This window comes from Pleurodeles waltl, chromosome 3_1 (genome assembly GCF_031143425.1).
Source record: "Pleurodeles waltl isolate 20211129_DDA chromosome 3_1, aPleWal1.hap1.20221129, whole genome shotgun sequence".
Classification (NCBI taxonomy): domain Eukaryota; kingdom Metazoa; phylum Chordata; class Amphibia; order Caudata; family Salamandridae; genus Pleurodeles; species Pleurodeles waltl.
The window spans coordinates 1627272116-1627295641 of NC_090440.1; the positions used below are offsets into that span (position 1 = coordinate 1627272116).

The following is a 23526-nucleotide window of genomic DNA, read 5'->3' on the forward strand; positions in this document are numbered from 1 at the left end:
TATAAACATGTGCAATTTAAATAGCCTGAAACATATGGCAGCTACTTATGTTAATGGATGTGAATCATAAAAAGTCATACCTAAAGCAGGTATGTAGACACTACTTATTGCATAAAGTACAACAGTCTTTCCTGTGGTTTGTGAATCCGACCTTAGAGTTTTTTTTGCCATTAAAAACCACCAAGACCCAATTATCGTACTTAACATTAAGGATAAATGGTATACAAAATGGGTGTCTATTTTGATTATGGTAACTTACTCAGACATCCGTGTGTTTAGTTCACCCACAGAATTGCAATCAAACCAGCCCACGTCCATTCTCATGATCTTCCTGAAGTATGCCTTCCGGATCTTCTGTACTTGTCGTGCAGCAGCAGTTACCCAGAAGCATATCTACACAAATCAGAGAAAAACATCAATGGGAGGTCATAATAGCATGCAAACAGACAGGTGTTGTCCATAAAAAATATATACATAATGAGACTAACAATTTCTTCCTGATTGCCGGGTTAGAATCTGCCCTGGCAAATACCTTTCGAACACAATATTTGGTTGGTTGTTGACCCCAGTTCCAACTTTTGCACCATGCTATGGGGTATAACCTGCAAAAACAATTTTTTGTAACTGTTTTTTTCTGCACAGTATTTACATTACTACGTTGTTTTTCCAAACCAATTTCCTCCGGATATGACCAGGAGGAAAAAAATGGAACTAAGCCCAATTTGTAAGAAATCTATTATCTAAGCAAAGTTTAAAAATTGCCCTAAACTTGTGTGCCTGAGTTTATTTCAGGGTGCGCCTCTACAACACATAGTCACCACATTGACTCCTGTACATTGTGGTGCATTACAAATTTTTGAATGGGTAGAGAAGCCCTAGCCATTTTTTTGTAATTTAGTTTCTGAATGTTCTAATTCTAATTACATAGCCGTTAACTTTTTTATTTTTACTTGGATTTGACGATATAATGCTCCAAATTGTTTTTGAAGCGATGTTGTAACCAGGCGATGCAGTGGAGGTGTTATTTGGGGGTATACGCCCGATATGACAATGAGGCCGTCATTTTGAGAGGCCTGGAAAATGGCCCGATTATCCTCACACCTGGTGTTACAAATAGTGAGGTACTGGTAACTCTGGGAGTGGGTAAAATCAAAGCCATTAAAAGTTGTACCCTGTGGATCCCCTTAGAAATACGGTATTACCGAGGAATCAGTAATTCCGGAACCAAGTCCCTGGTAATTCCCCATTTCAACCAGATTTGAACATAGAGATTTCAGGTGCTACTTTCATCAGCTGAAATCTACAAATTAAGATAGGCTGATCTGCAGACACAAGATGATCTCACATTTCTAATGTGGCTGGTAACTACCCTTACCGACTCCACCGGAATTAGGAGGCCACTCTTAATGAGTGCATTTGTGTGGCACCCAAGATGAGGCTCTAAAATAGCCTCAATATTAGAACCAATAGAACTGATTGTATGAGAAGTAACACAATGAGGGTAAGAACATGTAAAGCAATGCAACACCAGACTAATCATACGCATGAAACTGAAAACAGCTAATGTAATGACGATTTTGTTTCTCTCTGGGTGTACACTAACACAGTTTTTCTTAACCTGTGGTCCGGAGACCACTGGGGGTCCGCGACACCTACTCAAAAATTAAAAAATATTAACAGATTTATAAAGTGTATAAAAATAAAGAAGCAACAATTACATTTGAAAATGTAAAAAAGTTCAGTGAATGTGAAGGCATTTAAAACTGGAGGTCAAAAATTAGATTAGTGTACTTAGGTTGATTCGTGGGAACAGTGCAAATGCATCAAACAGGATGCAGTATGGTGAAAGGGTTGCTTTAGCAGAATTTAGAAAAGCTCCAACAATCCTATTAAAATAAATGTTTTATTTTTTTATTTGTTTGTTATTTATCAACAATATCATGTGGGCATTTGTTTGATGATGCTTGTTTCGGTATTTTTCTTTATTGTGTTGAGGTTCTATTCATCTAAAGTATGTCTTCTTTGTCTACAAGCAGACAAAGTATTTCTACTTAGTCTATTTTTCTCTTTTACAGGCCAGAGCTCACTACTCCAATATCTGCCAGCATTACTCCTAACTATGCACGGTGCACCAGTCTGCTTGTGTGCATGCATCTACTTATGTTTGCGCAATGAAATAGGTTCATAGGGGTTTTATGAGTGTCAGCCGTGAAGATATTATTTAGCTGAATAATTGTGCTTTACGACGAAATATTTTAATTTAAGAATTGTGTACATTAGGCATTGCATAAAGATGAGAGGTCTTGCTTGTCACTGCATGATTCACCAGCAGCAGCAGCAGTGTTGCTGAGACACACTCCTGGGCAGCTCTGTGGTTTGAAGTTGAAGAGTTTGAGGGTAGAGTGCCACTCCTCCTATGGTCCCGGAGTGGATGAGGCTCCTTCAAGTCATGGTTACTGATTTTGGCTTCAGACCCACGATGTGGCCCAAATATGCAACATTTACAACTACTCAGATCCAAAGAAGGCATCTTTGGGGTCTAGATACCTAGGGCGCATTACTTTTCTTGTACTTCTTTGGGTGGTCTGATAAAATCTGATTGTAATGTCTGTCAGCATAAAATGTGATATCTGCTCATTTGCTGGAAGGAGTGACTTAGAGGCTCATTGTGAGGCAGGCCTCGCCCGAATACAGCCACCTAATAAGTACCCCTCACATTTCCTTCCTCCTTCCTCGGTAAAGCAGATGTGAAATGTGCACGGAAATTGGGTTGGAATCGTGCATCGCTGTCGATGGTGTTTCCCCGATTTCAGACCCAGAAAGTCATATTGGTCGGTATTGGGAGGGGCGGGGGTACTGGCTGTAAAGGTATCCGCAGTCCCACTATCTCCTCTCCCCAGTAGGCTTGTATTGGGCCCTTAATTCTAGTTTTTCGGCATAATGCAACAGTCATTAACTACCACCTTCAGCATATATTGAATGGTGATAAAATGCTGACCTGAAAATATCCCAGAAAAAGTACGGAGCAGCCAATTCCTGCATAATAAATGGAAAAGTTGGTCATTTCCGCTTCGATATCCAACAACCTATGAAAGGAAATTAGCAGATATTATATTGTTGCACATACAGATACAGCAATTAAACCATTTAATTTATACACCAATAAATTGAGGGCAGACATTTATTTTTCCGCCTCAAGCATTAACTGCGGACAGAGGAAGAGAAAAACGAGAAAGCAGAAAGCTGGAAGAGTGAGCTGAAGGGGCAGGGAGTGGCTTTAAATGGATTGAAGAGGCCGAAGATGCCTTCAGGATTGAGCTGCTTCAGTATTCCGTGTTCGCATATTTAATTGCAGCAGCCCCGTGTTTAAGAGGACGGCTTTAGGTACCGGCACGTTTTTATTTACTAATTAAGCACTGGTGGCGTCTGTAGCAGGTCTTCCAGCTATCTCCGCACTTTAAATAAGGTGGGAAATGTGAGAGCTGGGTGGGTGGGATGACTGCAAATTTTTGGCACCTGTCCCTTTACCATCCACATCTAAATGATTAATTTCTCTAAGTGAGACATATTTACTGACGAAAAATTGAACAAGTACAAAGCAATGACAAAATGAAGATTTGAGAAAATCTGCATATTAAAGAGTTAGAATTAAAAAATGATATTCTTGAGTTTGCTCTCACAGTTAGAGGAATACATTTACAGAGTTCATTCAGATAATTGATTTAACTGACTGGGACAAAATGTCACTTACCCGCAGCTTATTGTATCGTTTTCTTCAATTTGATTCAGGGAGTCATTTGCCCACACAATGGTGTTGTTAACGCATATTCTTCCTGGGATTTTAAGCTCTTGCAGTTCGATGTCATACATAATGAAGGTATCTGTCATCATTCCAAACACTAGCAGCATGCATGGCTGAGCTGCCCCATGAAGCATTGCACAGAAACTACCAAAGACCATCAGGAAAATCTCATAACAGGAAGCAAATCGAAACTGGAAGACAAATGTATCTTTTTAGTGATTATGAAGTTATTTGGCTAAAGACGTGTATAGCACACACTTTATGAACCAAATGAATTACATAAAGTAGGCACAAATCAGGCAGCACATGCTCTGAACTGCACAAATATGCTCCTAACAGGCATGCTAAGAAACTGGCCTCCCAGTAAGAACTGTCAAATGGACTAAAGAATCCATGGTGTTATCTCATTGCTCCTCCCACAAAAAGCTTATTTTGTATTTCAGGTGACCTACCTGACATACAAACTCACCTCCCTTAACAATCAGAAATCTACAACACCTAGGGGCATATTTATGAGCCCCTAGTGCCACCGGAGCGTCACTTTTTGTGACGCTCCGGTGGTGCTATGCCCTCCGCTGTATTTACAAGGTGGTGTTAAGTCACTTTTTGTGGCTTAACTCCACCTTGTAAATACGAACCCTTCACAATCACCCCTTTGCATGGAAGGGGTTTGCAATGGGTGTTGCTGTGAGTGTGCCACAGCAACACCCATTGCATTTTGACGCTGCCTCAGATTTACGAATTTTTGTAAACCTGAGGCAGTGCCAAAATCTAACCCAGGGGTGGCGTTAGCAATGTGCAACGAGGAGGAATACATTTTTCCTCCTCGTTTTTTGTTTTTTCTATGTGTGCTGCATTCTGCAGCATGCATAGAAAGAGCAAAATGCCAGACATGATTGTTTATGTGCAGGATGGTGTTCCTTCCTGTACATAAACAATCATTTCAAAATAACGCTTTGGCACTTCTGTGTGTGCTGCATTATGCAGCGCACACAGAAGTGCCAAATCACCATTAGTGATTGTTTATGTGCAGGAAGGGATATCGTCCCATGCATAAGCATTTACACCCTTCAACGCAGACGCCCTGGCATGATGGCGCAAGGATGCCTGCATGATTGCGAGATTGTCACGTGTAGCTGCTGCTTCTATCCATGGCTTGCTATCTAGTATCTCTAGTGCTAACTGTGCAACATCCAACGGCTCCAAGAACAGAAAGTCTTGTTTTCGTTCTGTAGCTCTCCTTGTAGGTGACCTACCCCCTTAAAAGCAAATAGGCAGCTATCAGAGGGTTTTAAGACTAGGAGGTCAGAACATTCACGCTTGCATCTTTTAGCAACTCAGACATCTAATTTGGTACAGAACTCCAAAGGCATTTGTTGGTCAGTACTTGTGTTGCTCATTCACCTCCGAGAGTACCTCAACTTCCACAGTTCCCATATCTCGCTCCAAGGTGATGTGGCTCTTTCTCATCATACTTTAGACATGACTGATAGTCTGTTTTGTCATGTTTATTTACCTTTTTGTATACAATTATTGCTCATCCTAAAACCACAGGCTGAACTTATTATGCCAATGAATGCATGAGTGAATGAATGAATACATGATATCATTAATACCATTTACTCTAAAGCTGAGTTTCACGGAAGTAGATAAGTGAATCAAATTTGAGTTAACTAATAGAATGTAAGTAAAACAGACGAGGAAGTTTTTATTACCAAATGTTATGTTATTTGGATCATTTAAAAACAATTGGGAAGATTAGCGCTCATTTAAATTTTCCGTAGTAAGAAAAATAAAATGAAAAACTGTCGTGATGTAAATGGCATTCTAGGTGCTTATTTCTCTTTAGTTTAATGTGCTTTAACACTGTCTTCACCATCCTAAGAGCAACTTCCACTTCAGTTTTACACTTCCAATTGCTTGCTTGATGTACTATTAGGGAAAATAAAGTCGGACACCAGATGTTTTACAGAAGTTTCCTATTCCAAGAATGTTCTGTTTTCCACGTTTTGATATAGGTCTGTGAAATGGTTCTCTTTAAGGATGACCATCGATACTAAACCTACAATTTGTTTAACAATACAGCAACATGAAATTAAATCAATAATGTTATTAGTGACAAAGATAAATCCCACTTTAGTGTTTATTGGACATAAACCTAATAGCTTAGGAAGAGAATGTCAACTAATAGATTTAATTAACGAAAATGACACAAGTACTGTGAAATCTTTTCGTACCCATAGTTAGCGAATTTCTTTTTTTACTCTGGTGAAGGGTGCAATTATATTTCCAGTACCGAAGATTTATCATAAACCAGTTGGATCCCAAAGAATAACAAGAAGTATAGCCAAAGTCCCCTACTAAGAGGTCTTCTACATTGTGTACGCATTACTTACTACACACTGAAGTCCAATCCCTCTTTCCTCCTTTCCACTTTATCAGTCACTTAGGTGAGTAACAGCTGGGATAACAACACAACCATACTCTGCATCTAATATTGGAAATTCGATTATTATTTAGTGAAAAATGCAGAAATGTGATCAGTAAACACATTTTTTCAGCTGTATTACTCTATATTTAAGTTGTATGGGCTAATGTATTGATGGAGACCAAATCTCTGGCAGTCTATTGGGTGTGAATATATGGTAGAGCCAAGTAGGAATTATGACTTGTATCGGATACTGAGGTCTTCTACACTGTAAATCCACTGAAGTTGGAAAATCAAAACCACACAGCACAAATTGTTATTGGCTGAGGCAAACAAATTATCCTCCTTGGGCACCCCTATATTGACATTTTTGGCCCTATTCCGTTCCTGAATTTAGTGTTATATATTCCATTGGATACTGCTATTGAGTACCAGTGTATGTCTTGTCCTATAAAGCTGTTGGTAAATAGGTTTCAATCACTTGCTCTGTTTAATTTTCCGGTAGGGACATGTAATTTGTGAGCTCCAGTGTTTATTTATAAACATTTATGACTGCCTGGAGCTGCAGTTTAAAGGCACTGCAAAAGCACTCAGCAAATAAAAGTGTCTTGCCATATAGGAAACCCTAATTTTGGTTTATGAATAAGTCACCGCTAAACCTGTAACCCTGCCACAGGGCAGGGTTGCTAATACATAAAAAAAGTGCCACACTATACACTTAGAAAGTGGCACTTAACAGTGACTGAAGGCCTAAAAGCTATTTGCACCGTGCTGTATAAGCTACGTTTTCAAAATCCATTTTAATGGTGAAATCATTGTGAAAATGCTTATTTGTACACAATGTATCATTACCAGCTGGAAGAATCCAACTCGAATGTTTGGATTGGCTTTCTTGGCTTCTTCAGGCCTTAAAGGAAACAAAACATTATATTACTTTTGAATGCATCTCAAACAATAGCTTTTGTGTTCAATTTAGTATAGCTATTATAGGAGAATCAAGCTTACGTTTTCTTTTTTTTCTTTGTAGATGCATTTCCATTGGTATAGGAGCCCCTATGAAGAAAAAAAAGTCAGATGATGCATGATAATTTCCAATTGCTTTTTACTTTATTCTGTTATTGTTTTTTCTTATTCCAAGCCTGTATTTTTTAATGCGTAATAACGTTGAATATGTTTTTCTCTTGTTTGTAAAACGTTATGAGCTTTAATTGCATTTTTAATTAACTTGAAGGCGTTTTAGACTTAACAAATACAATATGTACACACACTTAACCGTCCTAACTATAAATATTAAATGTAGGGAATTGAGCTACTGGTTGGGTTAGGGGGGGGGGGGTAAAACCCTACTTAAGCAGCAGCCCTAATTCTTGTCAGGGTGAAACACAAGAAAAGCCCAAATTAACCTGTACTCAACCATCTGGTTGCTTGGCACAAAAACAGTCCAGCTTAAAGGCAATGTGTAAAGTATTTATGTAGTACACAAACAGTAACAAAGTGAAAACACAACACGAGAAAACTCCCACACTAAGTTAGAAAAATAAAGCAGACTTAAATAAAGTATTTATCAAAATGACAAAAAATCAGTCAGTGGAGCTGAAGAAAAGCAATCCTAAATGTTTAGATAAAAATAGCAGCAAAAGGCACAAAGCGCCAACTGATGATATCTCGTCTCATCCGACTGGGACAAAGTCACATGTTCAAGCTGTCCATGAGGGAGTGTAGGCCGTATACAGGACCAAGATTGGCCTGTTGAGGATTGCAACACAAAAGGATGATGGACGGAGTGCTGAACAATGCAAACACTCACCCCCAGTCACAGATCTGGGTTTAATCCATCATTCTTTTGCTCACCATGCCACCCCAGTTTGGTCCCAGCCAAATGCAAATCAGTCTTGACCCTGTTCCTCATGGGAACAGTCCAGCCCCAACTGCCAGGCTAGGGTCAAGACTGATTTGCATATAGCTGGGTCCAAACTGGAACGGCGTAAGTGGCAACAAAAACTATGGATTTAGGCACAGATCTCTGTACTGGGGGTGGATGTTTGACATTGTTCAGCATTCCGTTCATCACTTGTTTTTTTTGCATTTGTCGTCCCAAGCTGGAAGGGTATGCCCAGGCATGGGTCCTGTGCTCCCCATGCCACTGGAATCAAGCTAGCCTGGCTGATGAAGGGATGATACCCTGAAACTGGTCCTAGGATGCTTGTTTCCAGTCCAGGGAGGACCTGGCTTGGCAGTTCGGGCTGGACTGTTCCCATTGGGAAGAGTCAAGACTGATTTGCATATAGCTGGGTCCAAACTGGAACGATGTGGGTGGCAAAAAAATGATGGATTTAGGCCCAGATCTCTGTACTGGGGGTGAATGTTTGACATTGTTCAGCATTCCATGCATCACTTGTTCATTTTGCATTTGTCGCCCCAAGTGGGCAGGGTATGCCCAGACGTGGGTCCCGTGCTCCCCATGCCACTGGAATCAAGCTAGCCTGGCTGATGAAGGGTGATACCCTGAAACTGGTCCAAGGATGCTTGTTTCCATTCCATGGAGGACCTGGCTTGGCAGTTCAGGCTGGACTGTTCCAATTGGGAACAGGGTCAAGACTGATTTGCATATAGCTGGGTCCAAACTGGAACAGTGTTGTGGCAAAAAAACAATGGATTTAGGCCCAGATCTCTGTACTGGGGGTAAATGTTTGACATTGTTCAGCATTCCGTCCATCACTTGTTCTTTTTGCTGTTGAGGATTACACCTTATGTCCTTGTTGCGCAGTCTGAATGCTTCTCATTGTCAGCGTCGGTTCTGGTGAAGCTGCAAAACTTTGCATCACTTTTTTGTCGGTTGCAATGAGCTGTTTGTTGAGGCTTCCTGGGGTTTTGCGGCACCCTGTGTGAGTTCTGATGAAGCTGACAGATGTGAGGCACGGCTTTGCAGGACTTGGAGTTGCTTCATATCAATTCAGATGAGGCTGGCAGCTATGAGGCAAGGCTTTTCAGGGCTCGATGTTGCTTTATGTTGGATCCGGTGGAGCCTTTAGTTAGACTAGGTGGAGCTGTCTCTGATGCCAGTCCAGTGGCCAGCACCTGGAGAGGCACCACTTAGGGATCAGTGCCTCACTCCAGAAGAGACCAGCAGGGCTCCGGCAGGTCAAGTTGCAGGTTCAGGCACATGCCTGTGCAGCAGGGAAACTGGGCAGTTACAGGGAGGGCTCTGGAGCGTGTTATGTCCCTGTAGCTTTAACAGGAGATCAGTCAGCTGACACGTAGTCAATTCGGTCTGGGATGAAGGGTGCAGGTCTATTTTTCCTTCTCAGCAAGCAGGGCAGGCCTTCAGCACCAGTGCCCTTCTTCTACAGTATCCACAGGTCCAGGAGTCTACTGAAGAGTTGGATATGAGGGCTCAGTAATTTTACCTGGTGCCCCCTTTGAAGTGGGAGAAGCTTCTAGAGCCCTCCCCCTACAGCTGTAACTGGAATTTCCTGTCTCTCTTCCCTGGCCCAGCCTGTCTGAGGGCACAAATTTCCAGTGTAAAACTCTGTGTGCTGAGGCAGAGTCTTTGTGATGTGCAAGTGAGGTAGATAAACAGCTCCGCCTTCCTATCAATTCAGAGATGGCCCATCCTGCCAACACCTATACCCCCTTTGTCTCACTGTCTGGGTGTAATACACAAAAACCAACTACCAGCTACATCTAGTCATGTGACCCACTACTAGCATTTAATATAAATGCCCAGGGTACATGTAGTACCATTTTAATAGGGACTTATGTGTTAATTAAATGTGCCAATTGAGTGGAAGCCAATTCTACTATTTAAGGGAGAGAGCACAAGCACTTTAGCTCCCACCATGCACAGTTTTTTTCAATAATTGGACTTCTAATGTTTCATTGATATTTATATTGACATTATAAAAGTTGTCATGAGTGGTGTAATATCTGGGGTAATTAGCAGTGCGTGGCAAGGGCGCGAGTTATAGTTACTTTAGCCCACGAGTTATAGTTACTTGAAATAACTCTAAATATATCTGCTGAATTTCTCTGGTTTTGTGCAAGTAAATTCAGAACCTAACTATAATGGCCCTGTAGCCTTTGGTTTTTTAACTGAATTTCTGTGTTTTTTCAATTCTATTTCCTAAATAAAATGTTCCTGTAACCTTTTTTCAGTGAATTTCTGCGTTTTTTAAGGTAAAGTAGCTTTCATTACTATGTGAAATCTAACCACAGGTTGGCCGTGTGCTTGGCCAGTCCCTGCTGTCAACCTCCCTAACCATCCAACCACCCGCTGTGCAAGGCCTTTGGCTGTGTGTGATGGGAGTTGGCCCCAGGGCCTGTCTCTCTGGGTGTGATAATAGGTGTGAGAAGGTGTCTCTGGGTGTGAGACTGGGTGTGAGAGTGTCTGGGTGTGAGAGGCTTTATGTGGATGTGAGAGTGGGTGTGAGAGTATCTGCCTGGGTGTGAGAGTAGGTCTTAGAGGGTATCTCTAGGTGTGACAGTGGGTGTGAGAGTAACCCCATAAGTGGGTGTCTAAGTGTCTGTGTGAGTCTGGGAGAGGATGTGTGACAGTCTGACTAGGTCTCTGAGTAGGTGTGGAAATGTCTGAGTGGGGCTGCGAGTATTTACATAAGTATCTAAGTGGGTTAGTGAGTGGGTGTGTGACTGTCTGAGTGGGTCTGTGGGTGGGCACATGAGTTTGTGACTGGATCTGTGAGTGGGTGCATGGATTTTTGAGTGGGTCTGTGAGTGAGTCTGCAAGACTCTCAGTGGGTCTGTGAGTGGGTGTACGAGTGTCTGAGTGGGTCTATGAGTGGATGCACAAGCCTCTGACTGGGTGCGTGTCTGAGTGTGTCTGTGAGTGGGCACATGCATCTCTAAGTGATTGTGTGAGTGGGTGCATAAGTCTCTGAGTGAGTCCGTGAGTGGGCGCATGAGTGTCTGAGTGGGTCTGTGAATGGGTGTGTAATTGTCTCAGTGGGTGTGTCAGTGTCTGAGTGGGTCTGTGAGTGGGCACATGAGTTTCTAAATGGGTGTGTTAGTGGGTGCATGAGTGCCTGAGTGGGGCTATGAGTGGATGCACATTTTATTTTTAGATATTTGCAAATTTGTCACAAATTGTATACACAGGGATAGGACACATCCAACCTAACCCCTTATGCCACTTACTTCCATTTGTTTTGAGCCATGGGGACTGTTCGAGTGAGGCAAAATGGCAGTCCCAACTCTCTGCTCAGGTTGTGGCCAGCCGATCACAGGCTTTGCATTGGCATTCATATTCGTGATGTAACCACATTATTCACGAAGTCGTCACAAAAGATCTGTGGCCCGAGATATACAAATTTCTTTTCTCTTTGATATATCAAAAACTACTGAGTCAATTTACACAATAACAAATCAGCAGACCAAAATCTAGGTTTCTGTCAAATTTGGTGTAATTCCACCCAGCGGTTCAGGCTATAGTCGTGTTCAAAACTCCTATGAAAATTAACATGGAAAACACACTTTTTTTGATCCCCCTTTTTCTCAGCCCCGCTTGACAGATCACCCTGAAATTTCCCATGTGCAACAAAAATCATCAGCACACTTTTTTTGAAAATGTTGTAAAGATTTGTTAAACAACTAGAAGAAAGCTCTCCGCACTTAATTTCAGTGAAGAACCCTTGTCTCTTTAGGAAGCTACTGCGGTGTCCTGTCAACCAATAGCCCAGCCTTTCTAATCACTGCATTCCAGTGTTGATGCATTGCCAGGGCAACAACTGTCCCCGTCTGCAATTCTGGAATCACAGTGGCGGTTTGCTACCATCAGTGTGACCTGAGGGAGGAAATCTCCAATCCGAGAGCTTGTCTCCAAGGTTGCCGACGTAAGCTGCTGAGCCTCAATCCACGCAGGCTCACATGACCAAGGTAATGTACACGAAAAGACCCGCAAGGTTCCTGTAATGGCCTGCGTTTTCTGAGGTGGCTGTATATGCACGCACACGGTCTTGAGGGACCAGTGGAAGACTTGCATTTCAGTAACTATTGGGCACTGGTATTTCACTTAGATGTGCAACAGGAACCTTGCAATTTAAACACATTTTAGAGTCTTGATTTCCCCGCTCCAACAGTGGGAAAGTCCGTTTGTCCATTGTCGACACCCTACCCCCAACCTGGTCTCCCCCTGGCGGGGTTTGCTGAAATTGTACAAAAGATTACCGTAAATCACATAATAGAAGGGAGAGTATTTTACATGCATTTGAAAGTGCTTTTAATTTTTTTAAAAAGTGTTTAGCATATTTTTGTTATTTTTTTAATTTATGTTTGTTTGAAAATTAAATAAAATGTGTTATCATATGTGTGTGTGTTTGATGAATGCTTGTTTCTGTATTTTTTGTGCATTATTGTGTGGCTCAAATCATCAACAATGTTTAGGCCAGCATCCCTGGCTTCCAGTAATGACTCAGGGGGGGAGGTCCCTGGAATCCAGTAATAATTCAGTGGGGGTCCCTGGGTTCCTGTTGTGCCAAAGTGAGGGTCCACAGAAGTCAAAATGTTGGGAATCACTGGGCTGGTGTACAGTTATTACTAAACCATCCTGGTTTAATAGGGTTAAACTGGGGCAGGATTTTAGTTAGAGCTTGTTAAATTTCAATAACAATCTTGAGAAAAGCCACCTTAACCGCCTCATCATTAGTTCACTCATCTAAACATGTATCAAAAGCACCCCTGTAAGTAGTGATCAAATTTTCAAGGAGAATATCTGGATTGACTCCTAACCAAAGTAACAAAATGCTGTTTGGATGGTTAACAAAGCGTTATAAAGAGAGTACACAGCAGGATTACTTTTAAAACCCCCATACCTGTTTAACATTTAAGCTTTGGGGAAAATTATCAGCCTCAATAATAGGGTGGATTGTGGAATGGCATAATATTTTCCCAAGGTTGTGTAAGGCAAGAATGTAGTCAATAACAGTGTTTTGATCACTGGTGGAATGCACAATTCATTGGAAAATGCAAGGTCAAACTTGGTCAAGAGGTCAGTCAATTTTGTTCCACACACACTGTGACTAAAGTGAGTTTGGTTGTTGTCATTACTGTCCACCATGCCACAAAACCTTTTGGGAGAAAATGGCATAGACGGATGTTAAAGTCACCTCCCCACAGTAAAAAGCTTTCCTTCCCTTCAATGTAATATAACTTTTTCAACTCAGATTCAAATTGGTTTAGCACAGTGATGACATCAGATGTCAAAGCACTATTGTTCAAATTAACAATTATAAAGTTAATTGTGTGAAATTTCTCAACCAATAAATAAATAATAAGGTTAGCTAGGCTCGTTTTGAACATAGGGTAAGGAGGCAATGTGGTTGAAACAAAAATAGCCAACCTTCCCTTGTGTCTACCAGCATTAGGTGGGACAGCAGGCTGATGGAATGCCTTACATCCATTGATGTGGATAGGTTCTATGGCCCAGGTCTCCTGGAAACAAATAAAATGAAATTCCTGAATAAACTCAGTCCAGGGGATGAACTACAGCTGAGAATGTAGACCTGCAATGTTCCAAAATAAAAACGTTTAGAGTGGAGGGAATCTCTGGTTCACAGGCAAAGGGCCTGGCTGGGCCTGACAAACCACTTTGGGAGAGAAAGAGGATAAGGAAGAAAAGGAGCTAGGCACATTTGTGGAATCCATCAGCAAAGAGAAAGGTGACCCTGGAGTCGTATGGATGGAACCAGCAGAGAATGTATTTTAGGGCCTGATTTAGATGTTGGCGGTCGCAACGCCAAGCCGCGTCAGTCGCAAACGAATGAAGACCATCAAATCAATGGTCTTCTGGCTGCCATATTTAAATGTTACAGCTCTGCAAGTGGGCTGACTGGTGACAGATTGCTAATGGAGGGAGATGGCGGCAGGACCCAATGCGCTTCCTATAGTGGCAGGAGCTATGTAATAGAGGTAAATGACACACACACACTGTTCCTTAGCCATAGATGTACCCCTGTACCAAACACTTCACAACACACCACATACACACAACAACCCATTGCCATTCCAACACAACACAACCCAGACATGCCAAAAACACACATTGACATACATCCATGCCACAACATACACACTCTATTGACACTGCACCCACACATGACACAACCACAGCAACCAACACAACTACACAGTCAGCTACATACACAAACACACTCACACAACTACACACATCACAACAACGTCTATCACACAACAATCATACTCACCCAAATGTGTCACACAGCAACAGAACATGCACAACAACAGCGGTATCACATGCAACTGACACACATACAGACACAACCCCATCACCCAATCCAGATCCCCCTCACCCAGCCAATCACATTGCATACACTCATATACGTACTGACTCACAGACACAACTCGCAGCACAACAGGACAGGTACAGGTCCCCTGGCAATGTGCACACGTGGATACACTTGACAGGTGCAAATGTACCATCATTGTGGTACAAGCATTCGTTTACCAATGAATACTGGCACCATAAAGACAGTTGTGTATGTGTGCAATATGTGTTGTGTACCAGTGTGTCCCCATTCGTGTCTGACCCACAGATGTCCCAGACATATGCACGTCACAGTGATTAAAAAAAAAATATATTTGACATGTATATTCTTGCAGTGGTCCTGACCTCCCGAGCAGTGCCCATCCAATGTACCCTGGAAATGCAGCATTCCTACCTTCGACTCTGGTGACAGGAGGGGTTGTGTTTTTTTCTATGGGTCGGTGACAGCAGGTGTCACGGTAAAAAGGTGAGTTTTCACTCCTTCCCCCCAATCTGCCAACTCAGACATGGAGGTCGGACCACCATTTTTTATTGACGATACAGCACACCCTAATCAGCACAGCAGTTAAGGGTGTCTGGATTCCTGTCCCCATCCCTTTTTCTCTTTCCCGCCGATGACAGGGGTAGAATTTCTTTGTGAAGGCGAATGTCCCAATACAGGTCTTTGTCTACGGGACCGTCAACATCTAAATACAGCAAACGGATCATCAGGGCAGCAGGTGTGTTTCCAAGCGTAAAGTGGAGGGTGGGACCATTACCGCCAACATCTAAATCAGGCCCTCAGTCTTGTTGAGTGATTGTCAATCAACAACATTCAGCACTGCAAAGGAAGTAAAAGGATTATGAGTAAAAAATGGTGGATAAAAGGAAGAAGACCAGGCAAGGCAAGCATTAGTAACTGTACCTGGTCTCCATTAGTTCCAAGGGACAATAAAAGTAGCCCAATGTGAGCGTTTTCACCCACTAGAATAAGGATGGGGCCAGGTGGTAACCCAGCTCTAGCTCTGCACAAGATTATTTCAACAAAGTAGGGAAATTTAAAGGACATAATTAGCAGTTGCCTAGGAATGGTTTGGCTCTCTTGCCAATCCAATCAACCCTTCTTACCACTTTTAGATCCTCAAAAAGGGCCTTGGTTAAACCAGTTTTACAACCTACCCCATGCATGGCTTCATTCTCTAAACTTTCCCAAGACTCAGAATCGGGTTGAGAAAGAGTTAGAACATTCCACAAAACAACAATGTAAGGTGTGGCCTCTGGGGGAAAGGCTAGGATTAGGGATGGGCCCCACTTTGAAGGTGCAGTAGAACGTATTATGGAGTTATTAAATTGCACAGTTGAAGAGGAAACTGGCAGAGCTGAGTTAGTGTCTGAGACAGTAACTGGGTCAGTAACTGTGCTAGGCTCAGATCGGAGGACTGGGCTGATCATTGGTGCACCGAGCAGCAGAAGGAGGGACCATGTTTATAGTCAAAGCAAAATTTCTAAACAACTAGCCAAAGTATTTTCAATAGATAGCTCTTATTCTGAAAGACAGTGAGTCTAGTGATGTTTTTATCAAAGTTCCCTTAGATGGTACAGATGTAAGTAACAGGTTAATGTCCTTTGTGTTTGACGTGGAGGTAAGTTTTCCCATTTTATTAGTGGGCTGACTAAGCTCCACAACAAAGTTGTTGGGCAATGCTCCCATAGAGGCAGCTGGTAATTTCCTGCGCTTTACAGGAGGGTGAGAGAATGAGTCGGGGTGGTTGGGCAAATTATCCTCTGTATTAGCCTGCACACACACATTGGTGCTGTACCCATGGTCATACCCTTAGAGTCCTGTTACTGTGGGTTTAAGTGGGACAAGGTAAAACACTAACAATGTCTGCTCAATACTGTGACATGCCACCAGTCTCACCTCCACAGAGGTGATCTCTTTGTCAATGGAGCACATAGCGAATGAAAGGAGATTCACAATTGATGTTGTAGGCTTACCCTTGGTCTTGGGCAATTTTCTTTTGACCCATGATGGGACGATGCTGAAAAGTAAAAAGAAAACACAAAAAAACAAGGAAGTGGGTCCTGCTCAGCCTCGACTGGGCTCAGACGGCCACAGACGAGCCTACTCTTGGCCTGGACTTTGCCCAGGCATGTGCCTAGGCACATCTCTGGTGCGTCCCACACTGTGTGGGCTGTAAAGCACTTTTAAGCTCTGTTGCAGCCTGTAGCACGCCAGCTGCCCCACTTCCAATGGCGGGCCAAGAGTGATACTGAGGGACAAAGTCCCACTCCAGCCAGGAGCCAACAGAGTGCAAACAGGCAGCCTGTGCTGTGGGAGTTCCAAAGCACTTGTAAATGCTGTTGCAACATGTAGCATGCAGGCAGCCCCACCTCCAACTACAAGCCAAGAGTGATGCTGGGGGGCATAGTCCCACCCCAGCAAGGAGCCAACAGAGTCCAAACAGGCAGCCCCAATAATGTCAATAATCACCGGAAAGCTAAAATGGTTACACATAATTCAGCAAGGGTTCTTGTCTCAATATAGGCAATGACATTCTCATGACATAAAATATATTTCACACTACATTTTATATCCTAATACAAAAAAAAAACGATTATTTCTGCTTTGGAAATATTTTATGTAAAATTGTTTTCTTTTCCATAATCATCATTGAACATTGTTAAAATCCTCCCCAAAGTTGCTTCCAATGCTTGTGCATTGTACATAGAACTAATGCCTTTGAAACTGTAATACTACAACATATTAATCTAAGAAGTATGTAAGTAATTGGGTTATTGATTGAGAGGGGTGAAAAACTCTACTCAAGCCACAACCACACTCTTTGCCAGGGGGAAGTACAAAAGTCATTAAATTAAATTGTGCTAAATCCTCTTGAAGCTTGGCACAAAAGTAATCAAGCTTAACTTAGAGGCACTGTATTAATATTAATGCAGCACACAAACAGTAATAAAGTAAAAACACAACACATAAAAGATCCCACACCAATTTGGAAACATAGAGAAAATGTTAATAAATGAAATGGTACAAGAAGGCAAAAATCCAATCAGTAAAACTGGTTATATGCAAAATTCAAAGGTTTAAGAGCACAAAGTGCCACTTGCGGTCATCTGGTCATGCTAGTCAGGGAGAAAGTCACAAGTTCAGGTTGACCGCAATGGAGCTAAGGCCAGATACATGAAAATGTTAGACCCTCTGAAAAGGCTACTTTCTCAAAGTGTACTGTGAAGAGTCCGGTACACAGCGGAGGAGGCCACAAGGAACAGGATTTCACCTTTTTACATGGGAGCAGCTCAATTGATGTCAGCCAAGGGTCTAGGACCAGGGGAGGTACCTTAGGAATTCACTCCAGCAGATGCCAGCAGGGCTCAGGCATTTCTAGTGCAGCAGATCAGCTAAGTAGTTGCAGGGATGCCTCTGGATCTTGTTATGCACCTGTAGCTCAGACCGGAGGACAGCCAACTGACCCTTAGAGTCGCTCATGCAGCCTGATATGAAGGGAGCAGGTCTAGTCTTCCTTCTCAGAGAGCAGGGCTGTCCTCAACCAGCAGGGCAGCCAGCTGTGGTCAAGGTAGTCCTCTAGCAGCAGGGCAGTCCTCTGGTAGCTGTAGGGCCGTCCTTTGGGGAGCAAGGTAGAACACAAGCAACAGGGCAATCCTCTGGGAGCAAAGCAGTCCTTCTTCTCTAATGTACACCGGTCCAGGAGTGTGCTCAAGAGGTGTCTGAGAGTAAAATTTGTATACCTAAAGCCAACTTTTGAAGTGGGGGGATTTCTGGTTTGGGGACGTTTTCTCTATTCCTGTTAAAGCTCCAAGAATTCTGAATTGACAAAAGACTGGTGCCAGGTTCCTTTGTGTGCTAGAGTCAAAACCCCTTGAAATGGAAATCAGGCTGGGCACAGCTCTGCCTCCAACCCTTGTGGCAGAGCTGCCATCCTGTCCACACGTAATCCCTTTGTATCACTGTTTGGAGGCAATAAACAAACCCCAACAGCAGACCTATTCACAGTCATCTAACCCAGGACATTGGCTTGAGACACAAATGGTTAGGCCAAGAAATTGCCAAATTTCTAAAATTGCCATGTTCAGAATTGTGGCTTAAAATGAAACCTTGTCATTAAAGAAGATTTTAAATTACAATTCATTTGAGTACAAACACCATATTTCAATCTGCTCCCAATCAAAAGTTATCACTTATTAAATGTAATAATATAATCCATTGTTAGTCAGTGGGAGATATAGGCCTTACAGCAGCGAGAAATGACTTTAGGAGTTTTTCACTACCAGGAAATGTAAAACTCATGACCTCTGTTTTTTTAAATACAATGCACACTGCTCTATGGTCTGTTAGGGAATGCCTTACGTGTGACTTATATGTATTAAACAGGTAGGTTTAGTTTTGGCAAAAGGTTTATTTTACCAGCTTTAAATGCCAGTTTAAAACTGCATTACAGTATGCAGTGGTAGGCCTTAGACATGTTTTAAAAGGCTGTTTAGTGGGTGGCACAATGAGTGCTGCAGGCCCAATAGTAACATTTAATTTGCAGGCCCTGGGTACATGTAGTTCAAATTTAGTAGTACTTAAAAGTAAATTAAATGTACTAGCCTGGTATATGACACTTGTAACAGGTTTTCGGAAGGCAGCACAAGCACTTGAGCACTGTTTAGCACTGAAAAAGTGCGCAGAGTCCTAATGCCAACAAAAACGGGTTCAGCAACAGAAAACATAAATCTAGGGGGTTCCTTGCAAAGAGGCCCACGTCCAACAAAGTAAATTATCCACACTTTTATTCCAGATGTTTTAACCTCTTAGGATTCCATTATTGTCAGCTTGGTAAAGGGTGCAATATTTACCATACCAGATATACTCTGATGCTACAGGGATAGGAATTTATCAGGTGCAATAGATAGCAGCCAGTTATGATGATCACCATCAACATGGGGCATAACATGCAGATTTTGGTGGTTTATGTACCAAAATCTACATGTCCCATTATTTACCAGGAATTTTTCCCTTGGTAAATTTCAGCAGGTTTGACCTGTCAAAATGTACCAGAGAAAAATATGGGGGCGCAATGCTTATCACACTACTTGTAATTATGATATGTGCTGTAATAGAAGTTACCACATGAATAGCAACTAATCAGGTCAACCAAAATCAAGGCTTTAAACTGTATTCTATTTCACAACTCCATGCAGACACTTGGGCCCTCATTATGACATTGGCGGTAAATGCCGCTTACTGCCGCGGTGACGGTCGCCAACATACCACCGTGATGGCAAATATCCATTTGTCATATTATGACACACACACACCAAACCGACAGAATACTGCCACGTACACAAATCCGCCAGCCCAAAGGTCAGTGTTAAAGTGTCAGTACGAACACCCATACCATTACGCCAACAAAACAACGCCCACCACATTATGGCCCATGAATCCCCAAGGGGGACATTCAATGGTGATAAACCATTGGCAGTACACACTGGCGTGTTCAGAATGGCCACCCAAATACAAAACAACACAAGATTGGCCTAAATGAAAATCACACACCTGACACTGATACACACATCACACCCACCAACCCACAGCACTATAAAACACACACCCACATTACACACAACCCTTTACGAATACCAATAATCATCACAAGACTAACACGAAGACCACTGAGACAACTACACACACACACCACAAACACCCATTCATCCGTCATGCACCCCACATCCTACAGCCCACCACATAACTTAATACCCTCTGCACAACACACACTACACAACACTTATGTCCACACTAAGGCACCCCCGTTTCACTGATGAAGAGTTGCGGGTCATGGTGGAGGAAATAGTCAGGGTAGAGCCACATCAGTTTTGGAGCACAGGTACAGCAAATATCCATTGCCAGAAAGATGGCACTATGTTGGAGAATCGTGGACAGGGTGAACACCGTGGGACAACATCAAAGAACAAGGGATCACATCAGGAAGAGGTGGAATGACCTACAGGGAAAGGTATAATTCGTGGCAGCAAGGCACCAGCTCACCATCCAAAAGACAGCGGTGGACCCCCACCTCCTCCCCCACAGCTCACAGCATGGGAGGAGCAAGTCTTTGCAATGCCGCATCCTGAGGGACTCACTGGATTAGCAGGAGGAAGGGACACTGGTGAGTCATTATTTACTACTCATCACCCCCCAAACCTGCATGCCATCACAACCCCTCACCCTCACTCCCATCACTCCACTCCATCCAACACACTGCACCTAAACACCTGACTAACCCCAATGCCAAGCCCTGCATGCTATACCAATGCATGGACAGCCCTCCCAGCCCTGCATGTACACCCATCACCAAAGCATGCACAGCATGGAGAACTAACAATCCCACAATACATCTCCATACACAAACAAAGGTGGCAGGGCAACAGCAAGAATAGAGGGGAAGCTAGGGATGTACAATATGTCATAGACATGAAGTATAATACACCACTTAGATCCCCACAGGTGGCCCAGCCAATCTCAGTGGCGAGGAGGTGCCACGACTATCCAGTCCACCAACAGAAGATGCCCCCAGTGATGACAGTAACTCTGGACTTCAGGATCTGAATGAACTACCTGGCTCATCAGGGACCACTGGTCAGTCGGCCACCCCAGCCCACTCACAGTCCACCACAGAACCTCCCCCATCAGTATCCAACACTACAGCATCCACCCAAGGTCCCCACACCTCTGTCCCCAGGACACATCAATCAGCAGTGTACCCACCTGTACAGGGACCCCAGTCCACACCTCACCTCCAAGACAATCAGGGACCTTCGGTTAGTGGGCACACCATTCAGGGGACAGAGGCACAGGGGAACAGGGACACTGGGAGGACTGCTGTCCGCCAGGGGGAGGACAGTCCCAGGGAACCGACTCTCCAGGAGGCACTCACTAATGTCCTGGGTGCTTACCAACAATCCCAGGACAAGATGGGCCAGATCCTTACCAACATGTAGGAGAACAGGCGGCTGCAGGAGGTACACCATCAGGAGATCAGGGAGGATTTGCAGGCCTTCAACACCACCATGGTCTCCATAGCAGGAGTGCTGGCAGATATTGTCAACATCATGAGGGAGTGGACAGCACACCAGCAGGCCCCTACCACTAGCCAGTCTACTGACCAGCCACCACTTCCGTTGAGCTGGTGCGCAGGAGGCACTGCCACAGGACCCACAGGCCATCAGCACCCTTCCCCCTGCAGAAGGTGAACCACCCCGCAAACTTTCCCTGCAACTTAGACAGAAGCCAGAGACACTTACCAAAACTAAGACCACTGCCAGAAAATGAGACCCTCCTGAATGTCCACCTTGTGTCCCACCCTGTCACCACGTCCACTTTGAACTGCCTTTGCTCCCCTTCCTATGGTACCTTGGACACTGGACCTGAGCTACAAACAGACAATCAGGGACCTTGGGTTAGTGGGCACACCATTCAGGGGACAGAGGCACAGGGGAACAGGGACACTGGGAGGACTGCTGTCCGCCAGGGGGAGGACAGTCCCAGGGAACCGACTCTCCAGGAGGCACTCACTAATGTCCTGGGTGCTTACCAACAATCCCAGGACAAGATGGGCCAGATCCTTACCAACATGCAGGAGAACAGGCGGCTGCAGGAGGTACACCATCAGAAGAACAGGGAGGATTTGTAGGCCTTCAACACCACCATGGTCTCCATAGCAGGAGTGCTGGCAGATATTGTCAACATCATGAGGGAGTGGACAGCACACCAGCAGGCCCCTACCACTAGCCAGTCTACTGACCAGCCACCACTTCTGTTGAGCTGGTGCGCAGGAGGCACTGCCACAGGACCCACAGGCCATCAGCACCCTTCCCCCTGTAGAAGGTGAACCACCCCGCAAACTTTCCCTGCAACTTAGACAGAAGCCAGAGACACTTACCAAAACTAAGACCACTGCCAGAAAATGAGACCCTCCTGAATGTCCACCTTGTGTCCCACCCTGTCACCACGTCCACTTTGAACTGCCTTTGCTCCCCTTCCTATGGTACCTTGGACACTGGACCTGAGCTACAAACAGACAATCAGGGACCTTGGGTTAGTGGGCACACCATTCAGGGGACAGAGGCACAGGGGAACAGGGACACTGGGAGGACTGCTGTCCGCCAGGGGGAGGACAGTCCCAGGGAACCGACTCTCCAGGAGGCACTCACTAATGTCCTGGGTGCTTACCAACAATCCCAGGACAAGATGGGCCAGATCCTTACCAACATGCAGGAGAACAGGCGGCTGCAGGAGGTACACCATCAGGAGATCAGGGAGGATTTGTAGGCCTTCAACACCACCATGGTCTCCATAGCAGGAGTGCTTGCAGATATTGTCAACATCATGAGGGAGTGGACAGCACACCAGCAGGCCCCTACCAATAGCCAGTGTACTGACCAGCCACCACTTCTGTTGAGCTGGTGCGCAGGAGGCACTGCCACAGGACCCACGGGCCATCAGCACCCTTCCCCCTGCAGAAGGTGAACCACCCCGCAAACTTTCCCTGCAACTTAGACAGAAGCCAGAGACAATTGCCAAAACTAAGACCACTGCCAGAAAATGAGACCCTCCTGAATGTCCCCCTTGTGTCCCACCCTGTCACCACGTCCACTTTAAACTGCCTTTACTCCCCTTCCTATGGTCCCTTGGACACCGGCCCTGAGCTACAAACAGACTTGAACAATAACCTGGACTTTCCTCAACCATCACCCCATTCCATTGCACTTTTCTGTCAATTATTTGCACTACAATAAATACCCTTGAACACAACTGGAGTGGAAGTATTTTATGTGATGAAAATGTGCATATATGGAAACAGTCACATCATGTGCAAATGATCTGAACACTGTGATAGCATACATTTAATAACCTTTATCTGTCTGTAGTCATCACATCAGTACACAGTTGTTGCATCACCAGCATCTGCAAAATGAGAAGACATGGGTGACAGTAAGTAGAGA

The 23526-nt window shown here is 43.9% G+C and overlaps 1 protein-coding gene across 1 annotated transcript in view; it reads right to left on the minus strand.

The window, feature by feature from the left end:
• ABCB11 (ATP binding cassette subfamily B member 11) overlaps positions 1 to 23526 on the minus strand; it is a 443062-nt gene that overhangs the window by 269506 nt on the left and 150030 nt on the right. Inside the window, exons 4-8 of the mRNA XM_069225280.1 lie at positions 7236 to 7283; positions 7083 to 7137; positions 3752 to 3993; positions 2999 to 3086; positions 260 to 393 (exon numbers count right to left, since the gene is read on the minus strand). Of these exons, the coding sequence (XP_069081381.1) occupies positions 260 to 393; positions 2999 to 3086; positions 3752 to 3993; positions 7083 to 7137; positions 7236 to 7283 (567 nt within the window). The remainder of the gene's footprint in view (positions 1 to 259; positions 394 to 2998; positions 3087 to 3751; positions 3994 to 7082; positions 7138 to 7235; positions 7284 to 23526) is intronic.